General features: G+C 36.3%; 1 protein-coding gene across 2 annotated transcripts in view; it reads right to left on the bottom strand.

Moving 5' to 3' along the window:
• Positions 1-980: 980 nt before the first annotated feature.
• Positions 981-17,937, bottom strand: part of COL21A1 (collagen type XXI alpha 1 chain) — a 174,029-nt gene continuing 157,072 nt past the window's right edge. Inside the window, exons 21-30 of one of the 2 annotated variants that reach the window (XM_070514690.1) lie at positions 15,362-15,415; positions 13,676-13,747; positions 11,944-11,979; positions 9,288-9,332; positions 6,303-6,335; positions 5,597-5,743; positions 5,453-5,507; positions 4,739-4,939; positions 3,594-3,671; positions 981-2,262 (exon numbers count right to left, since the gene is read on the bottom strand). In XM_070514690.1, the coding sequence (XP_070370791.1) occupies positions 2,075-2,262; positions 3,594-3,671; positions 4,739-4,939; positions 5,453-5,507; positions 5,597-5,743; positions 6,303-6,335; positions 9,288-9,332; positions 11,944-11,979; positions 13,676-13,747; positions 15,362-15,415 (909 nt within the window). In that variant the 3' untranslated portion in view covers positions 981-2,074. The remainder of the gene's footprint in view (positions 2,263-3,593; positions 3,672-4,738; positions 4,940-5,452; positions 5,508-5,596; positions 5,744-6,302; positions 6,336-9,287; positions 9,333-11,943; positions 11,980-13,675; positions 13,748-15,361; positions 15,416-17,937) is intronic. The other variant, XM_070514689.1, reaches the window with a different exon arrangement.

The following is a 17,937-nucleotide window of genomic DNA, read 5'->3' as shown; positions in this document are numbered from 1 at the left end:
AACCCCACACTCATCTGTTCTGTCAGCTCGACCTGCTATAACAAAATATCCTAGACTGGGTGGCCCAAAGAACAGAAATTTATTGTCTCGCAGTTCTAGAGGCTGAAGTCCACCAGGGTGAGCTCTCTTCCTGGCTTGCAGACAGTTCCCTTATCACTGTGTGCTCACATGGAGAGGGAGAGAGAGATTGTCCTCTTCTTATAAGGCCACCAATCCCATCAGGTTAGGACCCCACCCTTATGACCTCATTTAACCTTAATTACCTCCTAAAAGCCCTGTCTCCAAATATGGGCAAATGGGGTTAGAGCTTCAACACATGAACTTGGGAGGGATACAATTCAGTCCACAGCATCATTCTATACATTTCTATAGCACTTTCTCCTTTCTTAAAATGGAAGTAACAGAATGACATGTTTACTTACCTGTGCATCAATAAACACGAGTTCCCTCAGGCCACACTCTGTAACTATGTTGTCACTGTATCCCTGGCAAAGTACCTGATGCTTAATGGCCATGTGGTCAGTGCTGATTGAATGAATGAAGAAATGATGCCACCTACCCTATTCTGCTCCTTTACCAGCTCTGAATAGCAAATGCCATAATTAGCAGGGGCAGTATTCTCAGGCCTAAGCAGACACCTGGGGCTTTGCTAAAGATAGAACATCAAACTAGGCCTTCTGCTAATTCAGCCACGAAGTGTCATGGACTTCAGTCTCCTCCAAGGTCCTCATCAAAGTGGTAGAATGGCATGTCAATAAAGCTAAACACTGATTAACAACCATCCCTGGGCCCGGAACCAGGTGCCACACCTGTTTAGGTGAGTAGCACACCAACTGAATTTCTCAATTCTTAGTTCAGATGAACCAGGTATTTAAGAATAGGGTAAGTAATTTAATAAATTATATCCATTGAATAAATGAGCCCCTGATATGGATAATATATGCAACAATCTCTTAAAATTAAGTATAAAAAAAGACACTGCAATCAGACCTGTACAAAACTTTATTGTACTTGGAATAACAAGCATTTAACAAAATTGAGAGCATGATAAAGATGAAATATCTCAAATTATGTTCCTTACAAAAGCATTAAGTACAGTACCAAGAAACTGTTCATAATATTTTAAAGTCTGCTAAAAATGTCAAGACACGTTAGGATCTGTGGAGTTACCTTTCCTTTCAACTAGAGCATTTATTCCCATTAGCTTTGCTACAATGAAAGTTAACTTATATGAACATATACATATAATAAATGAAACGGAAAGTGAAGGCATGCAACAAACATTCCAATTACTAAGCAAGTATGAAGAATAAAGTCTTTTTAGTACTTCTGAACTTGCATTTCCTTTGAACATATTGACCAGGTGCACTGAAACTTTTTTTCTAAAATATTTTCAATGTTACATAATTTTGACCACTCCCAGTGTAATCAATACTCTTTCTTAGCATCATTATTAATCAAATTTGAGAATTTGCAAATGTAATAAGAAACCCATTAATCTCATTCAGAGGTGATGTTCAGAACATTGAACAACCAGCAGTCCATTGCCCCTATCCAAAAAGCACAGATACTGCAGTAAATGACTGATATGGCAAACAGTCTGCCCCAGCTGAATACCAGCCCTGATCTTATTTTCAATGACCAGATCCATGTTTTGGGTAATGTAGAAGCATGAGCTATGAGCTATGAAACACGAAATTCACACAGACATGAAATTGAACTCAAATACTCTGCTGCATGGAGGCTGAATGTGAAATATTTCACAGTGACTGAAATTGACTAGCTAACAGGCAATGGGGGTTTTTTTATGTTCAACTTTGATTAAAACAAATGGACTTACAAGAACCCTTGAGATTTAGTTAATGCTACTAATCTACAGGCTCTGAATTACTGAGGAGCCTTTAAAATCAGTACATGTGACCTTTTATATATTTTTCCTTAAGGAAAAAATAAGAATAAAAACACCGAGGTACTTTAGTTTCTTTTCAAGGGATTACTGTTATCATCTTCCTGAGATGCAAAAGACCACAAAAGAAAAGCACCATGCCTAGGTTGCTGAATGAGGCATCAGACGCTAATAGTTTGGTCCTTTTCTAAATGGATCTCTTCCGACAATTACACTAAAACATAGTGATGGATCACAGATGCCAGGGGGGCCTGGTTGCCCTTGGATTCCAGGTTTTCCATGATCTCCATCTTTGCCTGGGAAACCCGGGTCTCCTGGAGGACCTTCTTTGCTTATTCCAGGGGGGCCCTCTGGACCTAAGATGGGACATTAACAAGATATGAACAGAGGAGTTTGGTTTTTGAAGGTGATATAGTTGATTCTGTAAGAAATTTAAACTGAAAAAAAAAAACTCTTGAAAATTTTACATGTCTGTACTAATATGAAAAGAGGAGGTAGTCTCTTGATTATTCTATATACCTTCCATTTTGAAAAGAACTATCCAAAAGTAATCAGTAATTTTTGCAAAATTAGGCTAAGCTATATTAATACAGCAACCACGCTGCTGATTAAGACATAGAGCTAACATTCTAATATTTCAATTTGTGGGTTGTCCAAACATTTCTTCCTTTCAGCAGATCTATTGTCAATATTATTATAAATTAGCAGGTGATACATCAGTAAGCTAAAACTCTAATGAAGTCACTTTTGTGCCATGTTTGTAGTAAAAATGACCATATCCATTATACATATTTTTTAGCATCCACGTCTAAATACATTGTCCTTACCATAGTACAATAGTGACCAATACACAAAGGTCTTATAGCACTACTTTGTGAACCAGAACCCAGTTAGTTCAATTAGCATGCTCAAAGCAAGGAGAGTTAACTGAGGATATTGCCCTTTTAAAGTTGATGACTCAAAGTCAAAATACCAAATCCTCAGGTTTGAGATGGAGGAGAGGGGCTTGGGGCACTTCCTACTATTAATACTTCCCATTACTACTACTAACAAACATTTATCTAGCACTCAACTAGAACCATAGGCGTAGGTGTTGTTCTAAGTGTTTTACGTAAACAGCGTGAAATCACTTGATCCACCCAAAAGCCTCATGAGGTGATAGCATCTAAAACAATCGTAATAGGACACATTTATTGAAAACGTAACCATGATTGTCATGCACTGTTCTGAAAGCACTACATGTATTAACTTATGTAATCTTCCAAAAATGTCATGATGCAGATAACATCTCATTGCCATTTGATAAATGAGGAAACTGAGGCATGGCAAAGTTAAATAACACAGCAGGCAGAGGCTGACTTCAGAGGACAATACAGCATTATTCTGCTTCCCTGAAAAGCATAAACAATGATATCCACTAGATAAGCAGGGGTGACCAACACCACTCAAGAACTATTCTAAGGGGTGGTATTCTAAGAAGTCTAAATGGTAAGCAAGAGAGAATCCCGAATGACTCATACATATAATATAGCCAAAAAATTCTAGTAGTTAGAGCTCAATGTGTCAAATGTGAATCACTCAAAAGCAGCAGCAAATGTCTTGGTTTCAAATTTTTTGACATAGATTTATGCCGATTTTCTTAAAGCAAAATGTGCAACATCACTTCTGAGCATAGACCAGTTCTTACCTGGGGGACCAGGAGGACCTTGTTCTCCAGGGTACCCAAACCCTTGGCTCCCCTTTGCCCCATTTCTTCCTGGTAGGCCTGCAGAGTGTCAAAGATGGGAGTAAGCTTACTTTTTCCACAAAATCACTTCCTCCTAGACTGTTTCTTTCAAAGATGTTAATACACGTATTGGAAGAAAAATACATTTTTTGACACCTATTTATTATTACTGACAGGAAACAGAATTTTTGAAGCAAAAATATCTAAAATTATCAGTGGTGTAGAAAGATTTAATGGGGATTAAATATTTTAAAAAGGAAAACTGTTTGGAATTATTAGCCCTTTCTGTTAATCATAGTTTTTCTTTTATTACTTGATGAAACATTTACATTCTTCATATAATATTAAATAAAAAGAGAAGAATTATCAACCAACATTTCACATAAACATTCAAAGGCAAAGAGAAGTAAGTTGTGGGCTATGAAGAAGTTCAGCTTCAAAACATAATTTTTCCTATAATATATAAAAAAAATTTCAATAAGGTAGCAGAAGTTACCAAAGTCAAAATAAAGGAACCGGTGTGTGTAATTTTCTATTTAAAGAACTTATTAGATTCAAGCAAGATTTCTAAATGCATTATTGACATTTTCTAATTTGTAACTTTACACGCTTCATAACTTTGACCTTTCTCTATTTCAGAATATTGTTTCAAGAAAACAGAATAATTGTGGGGCCAGCCCAGTGGTGCAGTGGTTAAGTTCGCACGCTCTGCTTCAGCAGCCCTGGGGCTCACTGGTTCGGATCCCAGGTGTAGACGTATGTACCGCTTATTAAGCTGTGCTGAGGCAGGCATCCCACATATAAAATAGAGGGAGATGGGCACAGATGTTATTTCAGGGTCAATCTTCCTCAGCGGAATAAAAGAGAGAGAGAGAAGGATTGGCAGTGAATGTTAGCTCAGAGCTAATCTTCCTCAAAAAAAAAAAAAGAAAATAGAATAATTGCTGTTTAATTCAATTGAAAAATTATTTAAGGACTTGAGGATACAAAAATTTTTTGTCATTATGAAAACAAAGATGAACTTTTGCTTATTAAGTCAGTTTAGGGTGCGAATACAAAAAATACCCTTTTTGTTGTTCATTTGCTTATGCACACAAACTAAGTACCTTTTAATCCTCTAGCACCTGGGCTTCCAGGAGCACCCACTAATCCAGGAACACCATCTCTTCCTGGCAAACCGGGAAATCCTCGGGGACCTTCTGGGCCTATGGGACCAGGTGGCCCAGGAATGCCGGGGGAGCCATGCTGGGACTGGCAATGATCACAGTTTTGAATTCTTCCACTCTGAAGTAAGACTGGTAGCTGGGCTTAAAAACAAAGAAACCCCACCCTTATGTTTAAATGGCGAATGGGTATTAATAATATCTTTAATATATTTTTTAAATGTACATATGCATATCTCTTGGCCAATAATTTCACTTCTAGGAATTTAACTATGGAAATATTCATTGCTCTGTGCAATAATTTTATGGTAGTAATTGCTTAAAATAGGGGGGAAAAAGTGGAAGTGCTCCCCAAAAAGAAACTGGTAAATTATAGACATCCATATTTATGGATGAAATTATCAGAATTATGTCAGAAATGAAAATTTAATTAATGGTGAAATAATGATAAAGTGCTTTATTAAAAAGATTAGGAAAGGGCATGTATAATATTTCATTTTTAAAAAAATTACTCATCTAGAACAAAAAGACAGGAGTTTACAAATGTCCTTTATTTTCTTCTATCTTAACTTACATCTTTTGTAATTTCTACCAAGAATTTGTATTACTTTTGTAATTTGAAAAAATTTGGTAAAATCTCTGTGTTTTGAGACTTACCTCTTAATACATCAGTGCAAACTTGTCGAATAAACTGTTCTGAAAATTCTCTCCCCTGCATCAAATTATTAGGGGTTATAACATGTACATTTGAAGAAAAAAGCAAAGAAAATCTGAAAACTATGAAAGAAGCTGAATACGTACAGGCTTCCCATCCAATCCTGGAGGGCCCTGAGGACCCGTTTCCCCAGGTTGCCCCTGGGGACCCGCAGGCCCCATCAGGCCATCCAGCCCAGATTCTCCTTTTGGTCCAATGGCACCTCTGACACCAGGTTCTCCCTTGTCACCTCTCTAAAACCAAAAGAAATCTTCAGAAGTTCTATTTAAATATTCCAGAAGGTATAATTGCACCATGAAAGTCCTTTAGGATATACATATGAATACACATAAGTTATATAGGAAATAGCTGGGAAATACTGTTGTTGATCGGGGGGAAACTTCTTATCATATTAAACTGTCATTTATCCATTGATCCACCCATCCATTCAACCCTACAAATATTCCCTATTGAGTATATTGTGTAGGCAATATATTCTGTGCGAGAGATGCAACAATGAACATGACAGTACTTTCTAGAGACAGACAAATAGTGAAACACAGTATTCTTCACTGAAAGATATGCGGAGAAAACAGCTCCTAATCTAGAAGAAAAACCAATAATATTGGCAAATTCATAACATTTTGTACCTAATTCCATGAATATACATATTCTGCAAAGCATTATTTAGGAATTAGTGAGGAACATGAAAGACATTTTCTGTTTGCTATGTCAGTAGCTAGATTTGTACAGTATTGAAAATTCAAGCAGTAAGGGCTAAATAGAGGGAGCATAATTCATGCAGAAACATACCTCTCCTTTTGCACCATGATGCCCTGGAATTCCCTTTGAAAATTAATAGAAAAAAACTATAATAAATGTGCAGGCTATAGGACTAGTAAATGCGGCATGCACCTTTTACCACATTTAGGAAGCAAGATTATTTCAAGAAAACAACTTGCATACCAATCTATTGAATTTTCAGTTTGGAAAATATTGATAGAGTAGTGACAGAATTACACATATAAGAGAAGTTTTTTGCCTTTTTAAATGAGACTAATGACTAGACAATATGCTTACTGGTAATATAAAAATGTTAATTTACATAAGTGTTTCATTCTTAGATATCAATATTTTCATATGCTGCAGGTCAAATATATAGGTTAGAATGGGATTCTATCTGAATTCTGTTTAAATTCTCTTCTGAAGTTAACATATATTAGTATTTTAATGAAAAGCCTAAAATCAGGTAAGATAAGGTATATTTATTCTTTTATTCTGTGATTAAGATGAGTATTCTATTTTCCCAAGTTTATCATCTTAAAATTAAATTTTGAGTACTATTGATAAGAAATGAGTTAACGCAAAGATACCATTAAAAGTGATTGATAGGAAAGAAAAATCTATTTGTCCTATGCCTACACCACTCGCTACTGATAATTCAGAGATTAGAGAAGCAGTGTGATGTACAATGTAGTATTTCTTCCCAGTGATACAAACACTGGGGAACCCATACATGAAGGTCACTCATCATTAAAATCATGGGATATATCTGGATGGCACTATTAAATATTTCCCACTCATCTCCTTCACATATTCATTCCAATGACATACGTTAGAGATGATAACTTTCAGGAAAGGCATTAAAATTTTCCATTTTTGAAATTCATTCTACACTTAGGCTCTAAAATCAATTCAGGAAAAAGGGTATAAGTCTCACATATACAGGCAGGATTTCATTAATCAACTTTAAAATTAAAAATTGGTGTTCTGCAATCCAATATGAAATTTAGTGTATAACATTCCACACAATGAAGTTTGAGTATTTATTGTGATTTATATCCAGGTTCCTTAAACAAAGATATCCAAATTACACAAAAAGGAAGCAAAGTTAGGTAAAATCAGTGTAAGGCACAGAGAAAGGTAGACTCTCAAATTAAAATGCGAGCAGAAAAATGCTAATTAGTTTTCATATAAAAATCTATTAGTGAGTAAAACGCTCTCTGTAAGCCCATTCTTTAAACATCAAGGTTTCTGAAGAAATGCAGGAATGTTTCCTACCAGACCTAATCCTACAACTGGAGCCAGTGAAAGACGAGAGATAAAATAGTAAGTTCTCGGGACTAGAACTGAATTAGAGCTGAAACTGGAAACAGCTGTCATCTGAGAATCCACTAAGATCATTTCGTGAGAGAAACATTCACTTGGACTCCACTCACAACACTCAGCCAAAAAGCTAGACGTGCAGCTCTTGGTAGGATGACAGGTAACCAAGACTTTGTTTACTGAAAGAGCTTGAGATGACTATTCAGCTGCCCAAGAGCAACAGCTGTTCTGGCCCCTCGGTTCTCAATACACGCTCAGTCCCTGGGGTAGGGTGGGGGCGGGGGATGCAGCTTCTGACAAATCTAGAGCAGAAGCTTTCCAGGGAACCCAGGGGAGCAGACTCACTATTTCCCTTGAAAAGTGAGAATAAAAACAAGGGAATCTTAGAAAGAGTGTCATCAGCAAGCCAGTGAGCTAGCTAAGTTGTGAGCTCAAATTCCAAAGGAATGTCCTTCTTTTCAGAGAGTTGGGAGTTAACAATTTTTGGTGAAAGGCCTGGTTTGTGCAGGTTAATGGATGAAGAGGTGAAGGCCCTCCTATGAGCACAGCCATTTATAGATATTATGTGATTAACTTCGGGAAACTGCGGGGTTTGGTCTGTGTTGCCAGGGAGGGGCACAGGGACAGAGTTGGTTGTGTCACGAGTGGATTTGAGTCAAGTGGAGGAACACTAAAATTAAAAAAGACATTTTGATTGAGCATAACAGTACACAAACTCAGTCCACTTCTCCTCAATTACTCCTGCTCTCATTATTAGCTTATAAATTCTCAACTTCTTACTACGTAGCACTCACCTTCCATCCTACCGACAATCTTGGTCTTTCAAACACTCTCCCCATGGTCTCTCAGATTCCTCCAAGTGAGGGACACACAGACCCCTGTCCTTGGAGACGTCACTACACAGTTTTATCCCATCTCCAGAATCGGTGTAATTACTAATCTTTCCTCTGCCCACGCTCGAAAGACATGCGCCCCATGGGAGGACTCGTATGTACAGTTTGCCCTTTCTGTGCGGACCAAGTTGGAACTGAGCTTGACTATAGGCAGGGCAGCAGCAAACATGCTGTATGCATACTAATGACTATGCGTTCTCTAGTCCAATTTGGCTCTGACTGAACTCACGTGCCACGTGGCAATCCCACCAAAACCCTATTTCACGAGGAAAGTCTGATCATGGAAGAAGCAAAACTATCTTATTATGTATCTGTTCCATAACACGTCCCTCCAGATATCATTTTAATAAGTCTCTGGCACAATAACTTATATCTCTGAACAAACTAGAGGAAAACAGTGCATTCCTCCACTACATAGGGCCTCATCTGCTCACATTTCAAGAAGACAATCCAGACTAAACAAGAGGTATAAAGATGCTGCATCGTATGGCTGCCTTTGGCAAACAACTGCTCCAAGAGATGAGTGGAATTTTCAACCTTCAGTCATTTACTTGGCAAGAAAAAAGCATTGAAAAGCAAGTTTCATGGCCAACAATAGTATCAGTATGGGAAAACGATAATATAAAACATTTAAAGCAAACCATTATCACTACCTCCACCTAGCACTTTCATCCTTGTAGACTTAGCATGCACATTACATCCAGCCTTTTCCCCACCCATTTTTATTTGCAAGTAACCCTCTCTCAGCATTGTCCAGCTATGTGATTCATTATTTCATTTTCTATCAAGAAAAATATACCTGTTGCCCTGGAATGCCTTGTCTTCCATTTTCTCCTTTTTGACCCTTTAAAATTTAATAAACGTTATTGATTAGTTTGTATACATAATATGCAATCACATATGCAAAACAATGTATTGTCCTGTAGTCTAAAATAAATGTCACAAAAGCAGTGATGCAAATATATAAAATGATGTAAGAGATGAAAAGTTAGTCTCTCAGAGAAAAAAAGTGAGAGGAAAGTTAAGCTAATTTTATAGTTAAAATGGATAAAGAAAGAAACTACTGACTTTGGGGGACTATGTAAATAATTTTAGGGCTACTGAATCCACATTAAGAGCATAAAAATAATTGAAATATCCGATGGCTGTGGACATTTTATTAATTTCAATAACATAATTTTGTTCGGTGTTGACTATACACGTGTGTACAAGAACTATTTAAAGGAATTTTTAAAAATTAAAAATATGCTATGAAAAAATTTTGAATGGAGATCTTTAAATCAGGACAAATAAGGAGAGAAAAATTAATAACGATATAAATAATATTTGTCCACTCAATAAATATTTTTGGGATTTTTTTGGTTTCTTTTGTTTTGTTTTTTTTGAGGAAGACTGGCCCTGAGCTAACATCCGTGCACATCTTCCTCTAATATTTTTGGATATCCTCCATATATAAGACAGTGTGCTAGACCCTGATGCACTACTTTATCCCTATCTCCAACAAGATAACTAGCAATTTCTAGAAAAACATACACCTAGATAATATAATTAATTAAAGATACAGTGACTAAAATTTCAAATCACTGTTGCACTTATTTACATAAGTGAATTCCCAATATTTATTGAGAGGCCCCTATTTGCTGGCACTCAGGGACTGAAACAAAGACATCGTTGTTGCGTTATAGTTGCTTACTACATGGTGGGAAAGAGGAGCAACTAAAACAAGAATGATGAAAATACTGCCTGATAAGTATACAATGTACAATTAAAGGTCTGGGCTGGATACTACTGGAACACAGGCAGGGGCCTCTGACAGAGAAGGTAGGGAAAATGACTCAACCTTCAGTGCAGCCTTCAGGGATGAGTAAGAGGTAGCCAACTGGAGAAAAGATAGGAGGATGTACCAGAAAGAGCAGACAGCGGACAAAGGCAAGGAATTCCTTTTGGCTAAAGCAGTGGGGCAGGAGTGGATAAGAGTGAGCAGAGTGGCAAAGATAAGACTAAGGAAGATTCAGTCAAATCAGGAGGCACTTTATGGGACGGACGTTATCTTGAAATGTGTGGGGCACCATTGAAGGATTCAGTGCGTAGCTTAGCTACCGCATGCCAGTAAAAGTGTAGAAGGAAGGGAGTAGACTGGACTCAAGGAGATCAGTTAGGACATGGCAGTAATCTAGGACCCATGACAAGAAATTGTTAGAACAGTGGGGACAGAGAGAAGAGGCCAAGTTCCAAAACCATTTAGATGTGATATTGGATGTGAAGAGGGAGGAAGAGATTGAGTTTTAGGACAGCTTCCAAGATTTTTTCTTTTGGGTGATTGTGCGGTGGTGCCAATTACCATGAAAAAGAACATGGTCTATGAGGAAAGAAGACAAGTTCTGTTTTGGGCATGTTGAGGTGCACATGAGACATCCAAATGCAATACCAAGAAGGAAGTTGGAATATGTAGGTCTAGCGATCACAGACCTTACTTAAAATTTACTTCACTCTTAATTTCAAAATTAACTTCAAGGAATCATAGTAATACTTCAACATCTTCCGTAAAAAACTGTATGAAAAACTGTTGACACTGTAACCTGAGCAGATTTTGACTCTATTGTTACTTCAATTTGAAATTTCCTTTCATGCCTCCAGAAATTCTAGATCTTTCAAAATTCTATCTGTGAAATTTTTCAAAGTATTTTCTACATGGCAAAACTCAGCCACTATAACTGAGCTTTGTAATCTTAAAAACATTGTTAAAGTGCTGTCTGGACACTAGATTTATAATTTATGGTTGGAAAAGGCTTATATTTCTAAAACTTAAAAGACTGAAAGACCAACAGATATCATTTATTCCAGATAAGTATTTCATTGATTCAGTTAGTGGCAACCTATTCAGAGTCTGTGTTCAGTAAATGAAAAAACCCATTCAACAGCTACTTAGATTGAGGTGGGACTGTCCTTGTCTCCCCTAGTCGTAGCATAGTTCTTCTCTTTGCCTTTGTTGCTAAGACACCCAAAACCAAATGTCCTTCTAAATCGCCCTAGATTTCCTGAGCCTGATAATTTTCTGATATAATTCTCCTTCTATTTACTAGTTTGAATATGTTTTCTATTTGGTGATAAGTTTTCTTATCAAATTTATTTGTGCCATCAGTCCTTTCAAGTCATTTTTGGAAACATATACACTGTAAATATATAAATAAATAGATATTAGAAGTATGAAATAAAATCTCTATCTTTATTTTGTTGAATCACTTGATTCCCAAGTTTTCTACAACAGTGAAGTGGGGAAGAATCTTAAAGTTAGATTTGATGTGGTCTGAGAAGTTTAGTAGCAGAAAGAGAAAGCTGAGATTCAACAATTAGATATTGATGGTGAAACAGAATGGAGCTGGAAAAGCAATATAAGAAAAAGAACAAAGCCCAGATTTTATTGCCAAGCAAAAAAGGAAAAGCCAGGAACATACCTGAATGCCTTTTTCACCTTGATTTCCTTTGTCCCCCTGCAAAAAGGCAGTTTAATCTAGTATCATAATCTAGTATATTCTGCATTCTTTCAAATAAACATTTTTTTCCTTCCAGAAAAATACATGGTCTCATGCAAATTCCACAACTGCCTTATCTACAGAAGTTGACTCCGACAAAATATTTGGGAAGAGAATAAAACCACATATGTCAAAATGATGTTCTAAATGAACACTTTCTTGTGCTCTTACATTTGAAAGAAAACTTACTAATTCCTATATTACCCGGAAGAAGAAAACTTTTCTATATCAATCACAGTCTGAGGTTTAACAAACAAACTAGAGAGGACTTATTTTGACAAATGTTGTTTTATGAAATCAAACTGTAAATCTTCCATTAAGCTAACAGTAGCTACAAATTTATAGGAAATAGTGAAGTAAAACATAATGTTGAGATGATATTTTAGAAAACATTTGCTTCAAAAATGAACTCTTGAGAGAAAATTCCTATTGGATAATAATGTTTCCTAAAATTTCTCAGCTAGAAGAGACATTTGAGACCAACTAGTTCAATGTCCTCGTCCTTGTTCTTATAGATCAGGGTAGGTAAGCACTTGCCCACAGCTGAACTTGGACATTTGTTTCCAAACTTCTTGTCTACCTCACCACGCTATCTGAACAGAGAGAGTATTCTGTTTACAGCAAACAAAATACAGATTTTCTTTTAAACGCCAAGTTTCTGAACAAGGAAATTCTCTAAACCCAAATGTATATTCACAGTTAAGATTTACTTAACATTCATATGGGTCTAACATCTAATTGCTGCTCTGAGGGTCATCCTTGTGTCAGCAAGTGCTGCCCACTACTCTTCAGAACAGAAAGGTCAAGGGTCATACTGGGTATGATAATTGGGGGGCCAAGTAGATAATACATGAGGGATATAAACATGAAATGGTAGAGAACCTGAAACAGCAAGAGAATGATGATGGAGATATGTTTGTATCCTTTGCAGAATAAAAGCCAGTGTATTTACTTTTAACCTGAAATGTATATATTTGCAGTGGCATGGACTTCTTTGACAAATGGACAGTCAATTGTTGCTTAAAACCTACAAACAAATAATAACATTTAGACAAATAAAGCTCAGGGTTCCTTTACTTGATGAGAGAGAGAAATAGAGAGAGAGAGAATCCAGTGTTGCTGTCTTATCTTGCCAAAACTTTTTATATGAGTATATGTGATTTGAAATTTAAACTCCTTAAATTAGTTTTAAATGAACTTCTATGTAATATGATTGTTTCATAGATAGGAACTTCATGGTCAAACATTCTGGTTGTCATTTTTATCCTTTCAGACTTTTGCCCCAGTTTTGATAAAAGTGATATTCACATTTGGGTAAGAGTGCCTGACGTTGAATATTTTTCCTAAAAAATTCTTGACTTACCTGGATTGACTGCAAAACAATCTGAATTTACAGGATATTACTTAATAGTACATTTTTACTTTCTGATCTGCATGCCTCATCAAAGGTCCCCCTCTAGAAGACAATACTCATGCAGGGACATGAAAGACGCCACAGCTATTAGCACGGGGTTGAACACATTATACATGCAGCAAACACAGGTCAGATTATCACTGAAAGTATAAGCAGTCCTACTATGCTACTTTCACAAAAGGAAAACTTACATGATAGTATCTGATGAAAAGTGAATTCCATCTCCTAAACAATGCATACCTTTTTTCCTTGAATTCCAGGTAAACCCAGGTATCCTGGTTCTCCTGGGGGCCCCACTGCTCCTTGGTCTCCCTAAGTAACAGAAATTACATAAAGATTGCAGACCTACTGTTTCTGTCCCTACATACATCTCAAATTTAAAACTGATGGTTAAAAATTTGTTGACAAGTAGAGTTATTACTACAGAAATAGTAAAGAATGAAGAGTTTACTGGAGTCCCAATAAAACTTCTTATATTTTTTCCTATCTTTGCTGGTTAAGAAATTCTGATAGCATATTTTAAAATTTTATAAATATTTGGCATTTTTACTATATTTTATAACTTAAACAATAAAGTAAATAATAAAGCAGTACGAATAGTAAACAGAGGTGTCTTTTTTAAGTTACTAACACTTTTCCTCCTTGAAACTGCTTCTTCTCATAGTGCTATTTTAAAAAGCTTATTTTATTTTTACAAAACTGGTAAGTAAATGGAAGTAGTAAAAATTATTGAAAATATCATTACCCACTATTTTATTTTGTTATATATTTTGGTTAACCTCTCACAAACACACATACACAACTTAGTTACTAAAATGTGCTATGTATGCATAATTTTATGTCTGTTTTTTTTCTGCTTTATCTCCCCAAATCCCCCTGTACATAGTTGTATATCTTAGTTGTGGGTCCTATATGTCTTTTACTTAAAAAAATATTGTGAAGTTCTTTATACGCCATTAAATGTTTTTAAAACATGATTTTTAATTACAGAATAATATCCAACTGTATTGATTTACTCTATTTTATTTAATAAAGTTCCTATTGTTAAACATTAGTGTTCACAATTTTTATTCTTATAAACAACATTGGGATGAACATCCTTTTAGTTAAATTGTACGCATATTTATATTTTTCTTTGTACATATGGAATATTATTTTTCTTAGAAGTAAATTCTTGGGCTGTTTTAAGTACAAGAAATATTTCATGAGTTATCTCAACTCAATTTTTCTACTCTCCATCATCTCATAAAAATTTTTTCCTACTTCCAAAAATCTTAAATAAGAAAGTTCTCTGACAGCACATAGTAAAGCTGTATTAACAATATTTAGGTTAAAACTGTCAGAGATGGGACATAATGCTGAACATGCTTCTTCCCGTTTTGTTTGATGTCTTACTGTTAGTCTGAAACTCGGTCACATTAACTAAAGACTACTCTCCTTTGCGGAAACTAACTTCTGTTCTCGTTGCTCACTTGTCTAACTCTTGAGCTGTTGAATATTACTCTAGATTTTTGAAGGGTGGAAGAAAATTGAAAATCTCCTTGAAATAAACATCTACCATTGGGTATGGAGGAAGCTGGTGAAGGCAGCTGTGAGTCCACACGCTGGAAATAAAGTCACAGCATCATCCCCTGTGGGGCCACACGCTGGACCGGAGTACGTTCATATTACACACAACTTGTACACTTCCAGGAAAATCAAGCCAAAGTATTGTTCACGCTTTTATTACCCAAACTGTGATAAAGTATCCAAAAAACAGATAGAAATTGGCCCACTTTGTCCATCTCCTGTCATGTACCTTAATTTTGTGATATTCGTAATCTCCAATTTCATGTATCTTTTCTTAAAGGGTACAAAATGTTAATCACAAATATGAGAACTTATAATTCTTCGAAAATACTTCCAAGTGCATCACATGATAGTTACCTTGAGCCCAGAAGCCCCGGGAATCCCCTGAGGTCCAGGTTCTCCTTTACTGCCCTGTCAAGGCATCAAATCATTTGAATTTTTTTTTTTTAATGTAGTCACAATACATCTGCTATAGACACTTAGGGGAATATATTTAAAATTTTCACCTTTCCAACTGTTTGAAACATAGACTCGGTACATTAAGCCTACTCATTTAGAAGAACTCTTTCAAGCAAGGAAGTGAGTCTGCATATTTATAAAGCTTTCTAAAAGCACATTTTAAAGTTGGCAGCTCCAAGTAAGAGAAGAGATTCAAGTCTTTAGGGACCAGCGCTAATTAGCTAGGTCTCCATACTGTACAGGCCAGAGCCACATATGTTAACAGCATCCTCTGGGTTGAGAATCTTCACTTTGCCCTGTTCCGCTGTATCAATATGACTGACTTTCAGCGTGCAACTGAAAGAAAGAAAATTAGCTTCAAATGTCCAGCGAAGAGGTATGAATCAGAACACGTTTGGTTAACGCTTTTTTTTTCAGGATTCCAGCACAGTTCTTTCTAACAGATAGAAACTGGGAGAGGAAGATCGAGCTGACAGAGCCAAGATGTAAGATAGGAAAAGAGGAGTGGATGTACAAAGAAAGAACACGCCTGCTGGCTAACAAGGAGAGATCATCAAAGGTAGTTCTGGTTTTCAAATATTCTTTGATACCCAAAGACACAACCCAGTCAACATCTGGCAACAGCCCTAATTAAACAGGTCAGTGTGAACACCTAGAAGGGGAGGCAATGATCACCCAGAGCCAAGTTGGGTTCACGAACAAGTAAAGGGAACCAATGTCATTTTCAGCTGTGGAAAGTTTTCTAGGCTGTTCTTGCTGAGAAACAGTTGCACCTAACATTTGGATTTCATTAAAGTATTTAGCACATAACAGCATTGTTGAACCATAGAACAATGGTTCCTTAACATTTCTGATTTTACAAGTGATGAAGCTGAAACTCACAGAAGTGAGGAGACTTGTCAGAAGTTACATGACTTGATTATTTTAACATATTCTAATATCACTTAGATAATATTCTCATAAACTAGAATGTAGTATGGTAAAATAGACTTATAATAATTCAACAGCTATTTTAAAAAGAGGTATTATAATCTGAATTAGAAGTTTTCTAAAGATCTACCACAGAGTTTCAGCCTCATCCCTGTCATACCTAATATAGTTTTTTGTCCCACCCTAGAGATTCCACCAATGGTATTGAAGGCACTGTCCGCAAACATATAGTTGACAAAACTAGCAGAGATAAGCTAATATAGAAGTCAGCAAACTCTGGCTTATGGGTTAAATTCAGTCCAACGAATATTTTTGTAAACAAAGTTTTTACCCAACCACAGACAAATCCCACACAGTTTATGTTTGTCCCTGGCTGCTTTTTCATTACAATAGCAGAGTTGAGTAGTTGCAACCGAGACTAGATAGCCCTCAGAGACTAAAATATCTGCTATTTGGCCCATTGAAGAAAAAGCTTCCAACACTTGAACTAATATACTGCATGAAAAGAAGTTGAAATATTTCATTGAAAAGATTACATTAATAGGTATAATTTTAACATCTTGAATCTATTTTTAACAAAATAATTACACAAGTACAAGATGAAGGGAGCCAAACTTTACAGTAATTCATGTAACAATAAACAAACTGTGATGCTGGAAACAGCCACTTGCCTCCCCAGCAAAATCAGCAGAATCTACTCAAGTGGTGCCTGCCACAAATAAATTGTTCTAAAATCTTTTATGGAAAATCCAGCAGATTTAATTGACCTCCAGCTCAGTGTGAGCCAACAGTGTGCAGTGGCTAATTAAAAAAAGCTGATGAAATCTTAGGCTGCATTCTTAAGAATTTGAGCATCTAGAACAACATGGGAGAGTCCATTGTACCCCAGTTATTTAAGGAATAAACGACTACTCTATATCTTCTTACAAAGTGACCCTGAGAAATCATAGTGAATCTCCACTTGGGAAGCCCAGTCACTGAAGGGTTTTATACCAACTCTGTGCATACTTACTACTGCTAGGACACGTAATGCTCCTACACAGGGTGATGGTACACAAGGGTCCACCACTGGTGAAAGGGTAGCTACTTTTCCCTAACCACTGGGCTCCCATGACATTTTATGCTATCTTTTTCTCTGAGTACTTTAGAAGTTAAAAGTAGAATAGATTAGGTCTTCTACTCATCTACTCATTTTGTATGCCAGGGCAATGGCTAGTTGCAGATTGAATGCTTCTAAAATAGCAATTCCATCATTTCCTTTTGGAAGGTTGTCATAGAATCTACTCATTAAATAATTGAGAATAGTTTCCTGAGTCTAGCCGGAATATACTTGACTTGATCTTCTAATAAACCAAGAAAAAGATAATTCTCTTAGCACAGGATTCTATACACTTAGAAAGTGGTCAACCCATGGTATTCAAAGAGTTTCAGTTCTACCTTGAGAATAACCCAACCTGACATCCTAAATATATTTGTCATGCTTGCCTGATTTATTTTTTAACCTGAAAGTAAAGATGTAAAGATAATAGGCTGCCTTATCCACA

Source organism: Equus asinus, chromosome 8 (genome assembly GCF_041296235.1).
Source record: "Equus asinus isolate D_3611 breed Donkey chromosome 8, EquAss-T2T_v2, whole genome shotgun sequence".
In the NCBI taxonomy this organism is placed as follows: Eukaryota; Metazoa; Chordata; class Mammalia; order Perissodactyla; family Equidae; genus Equus; species Equus asinus.
Note: the sequence above shows the minus strand (reverse complement) of the source record. Positions and strands in the feature narration are given on the sequence as shown.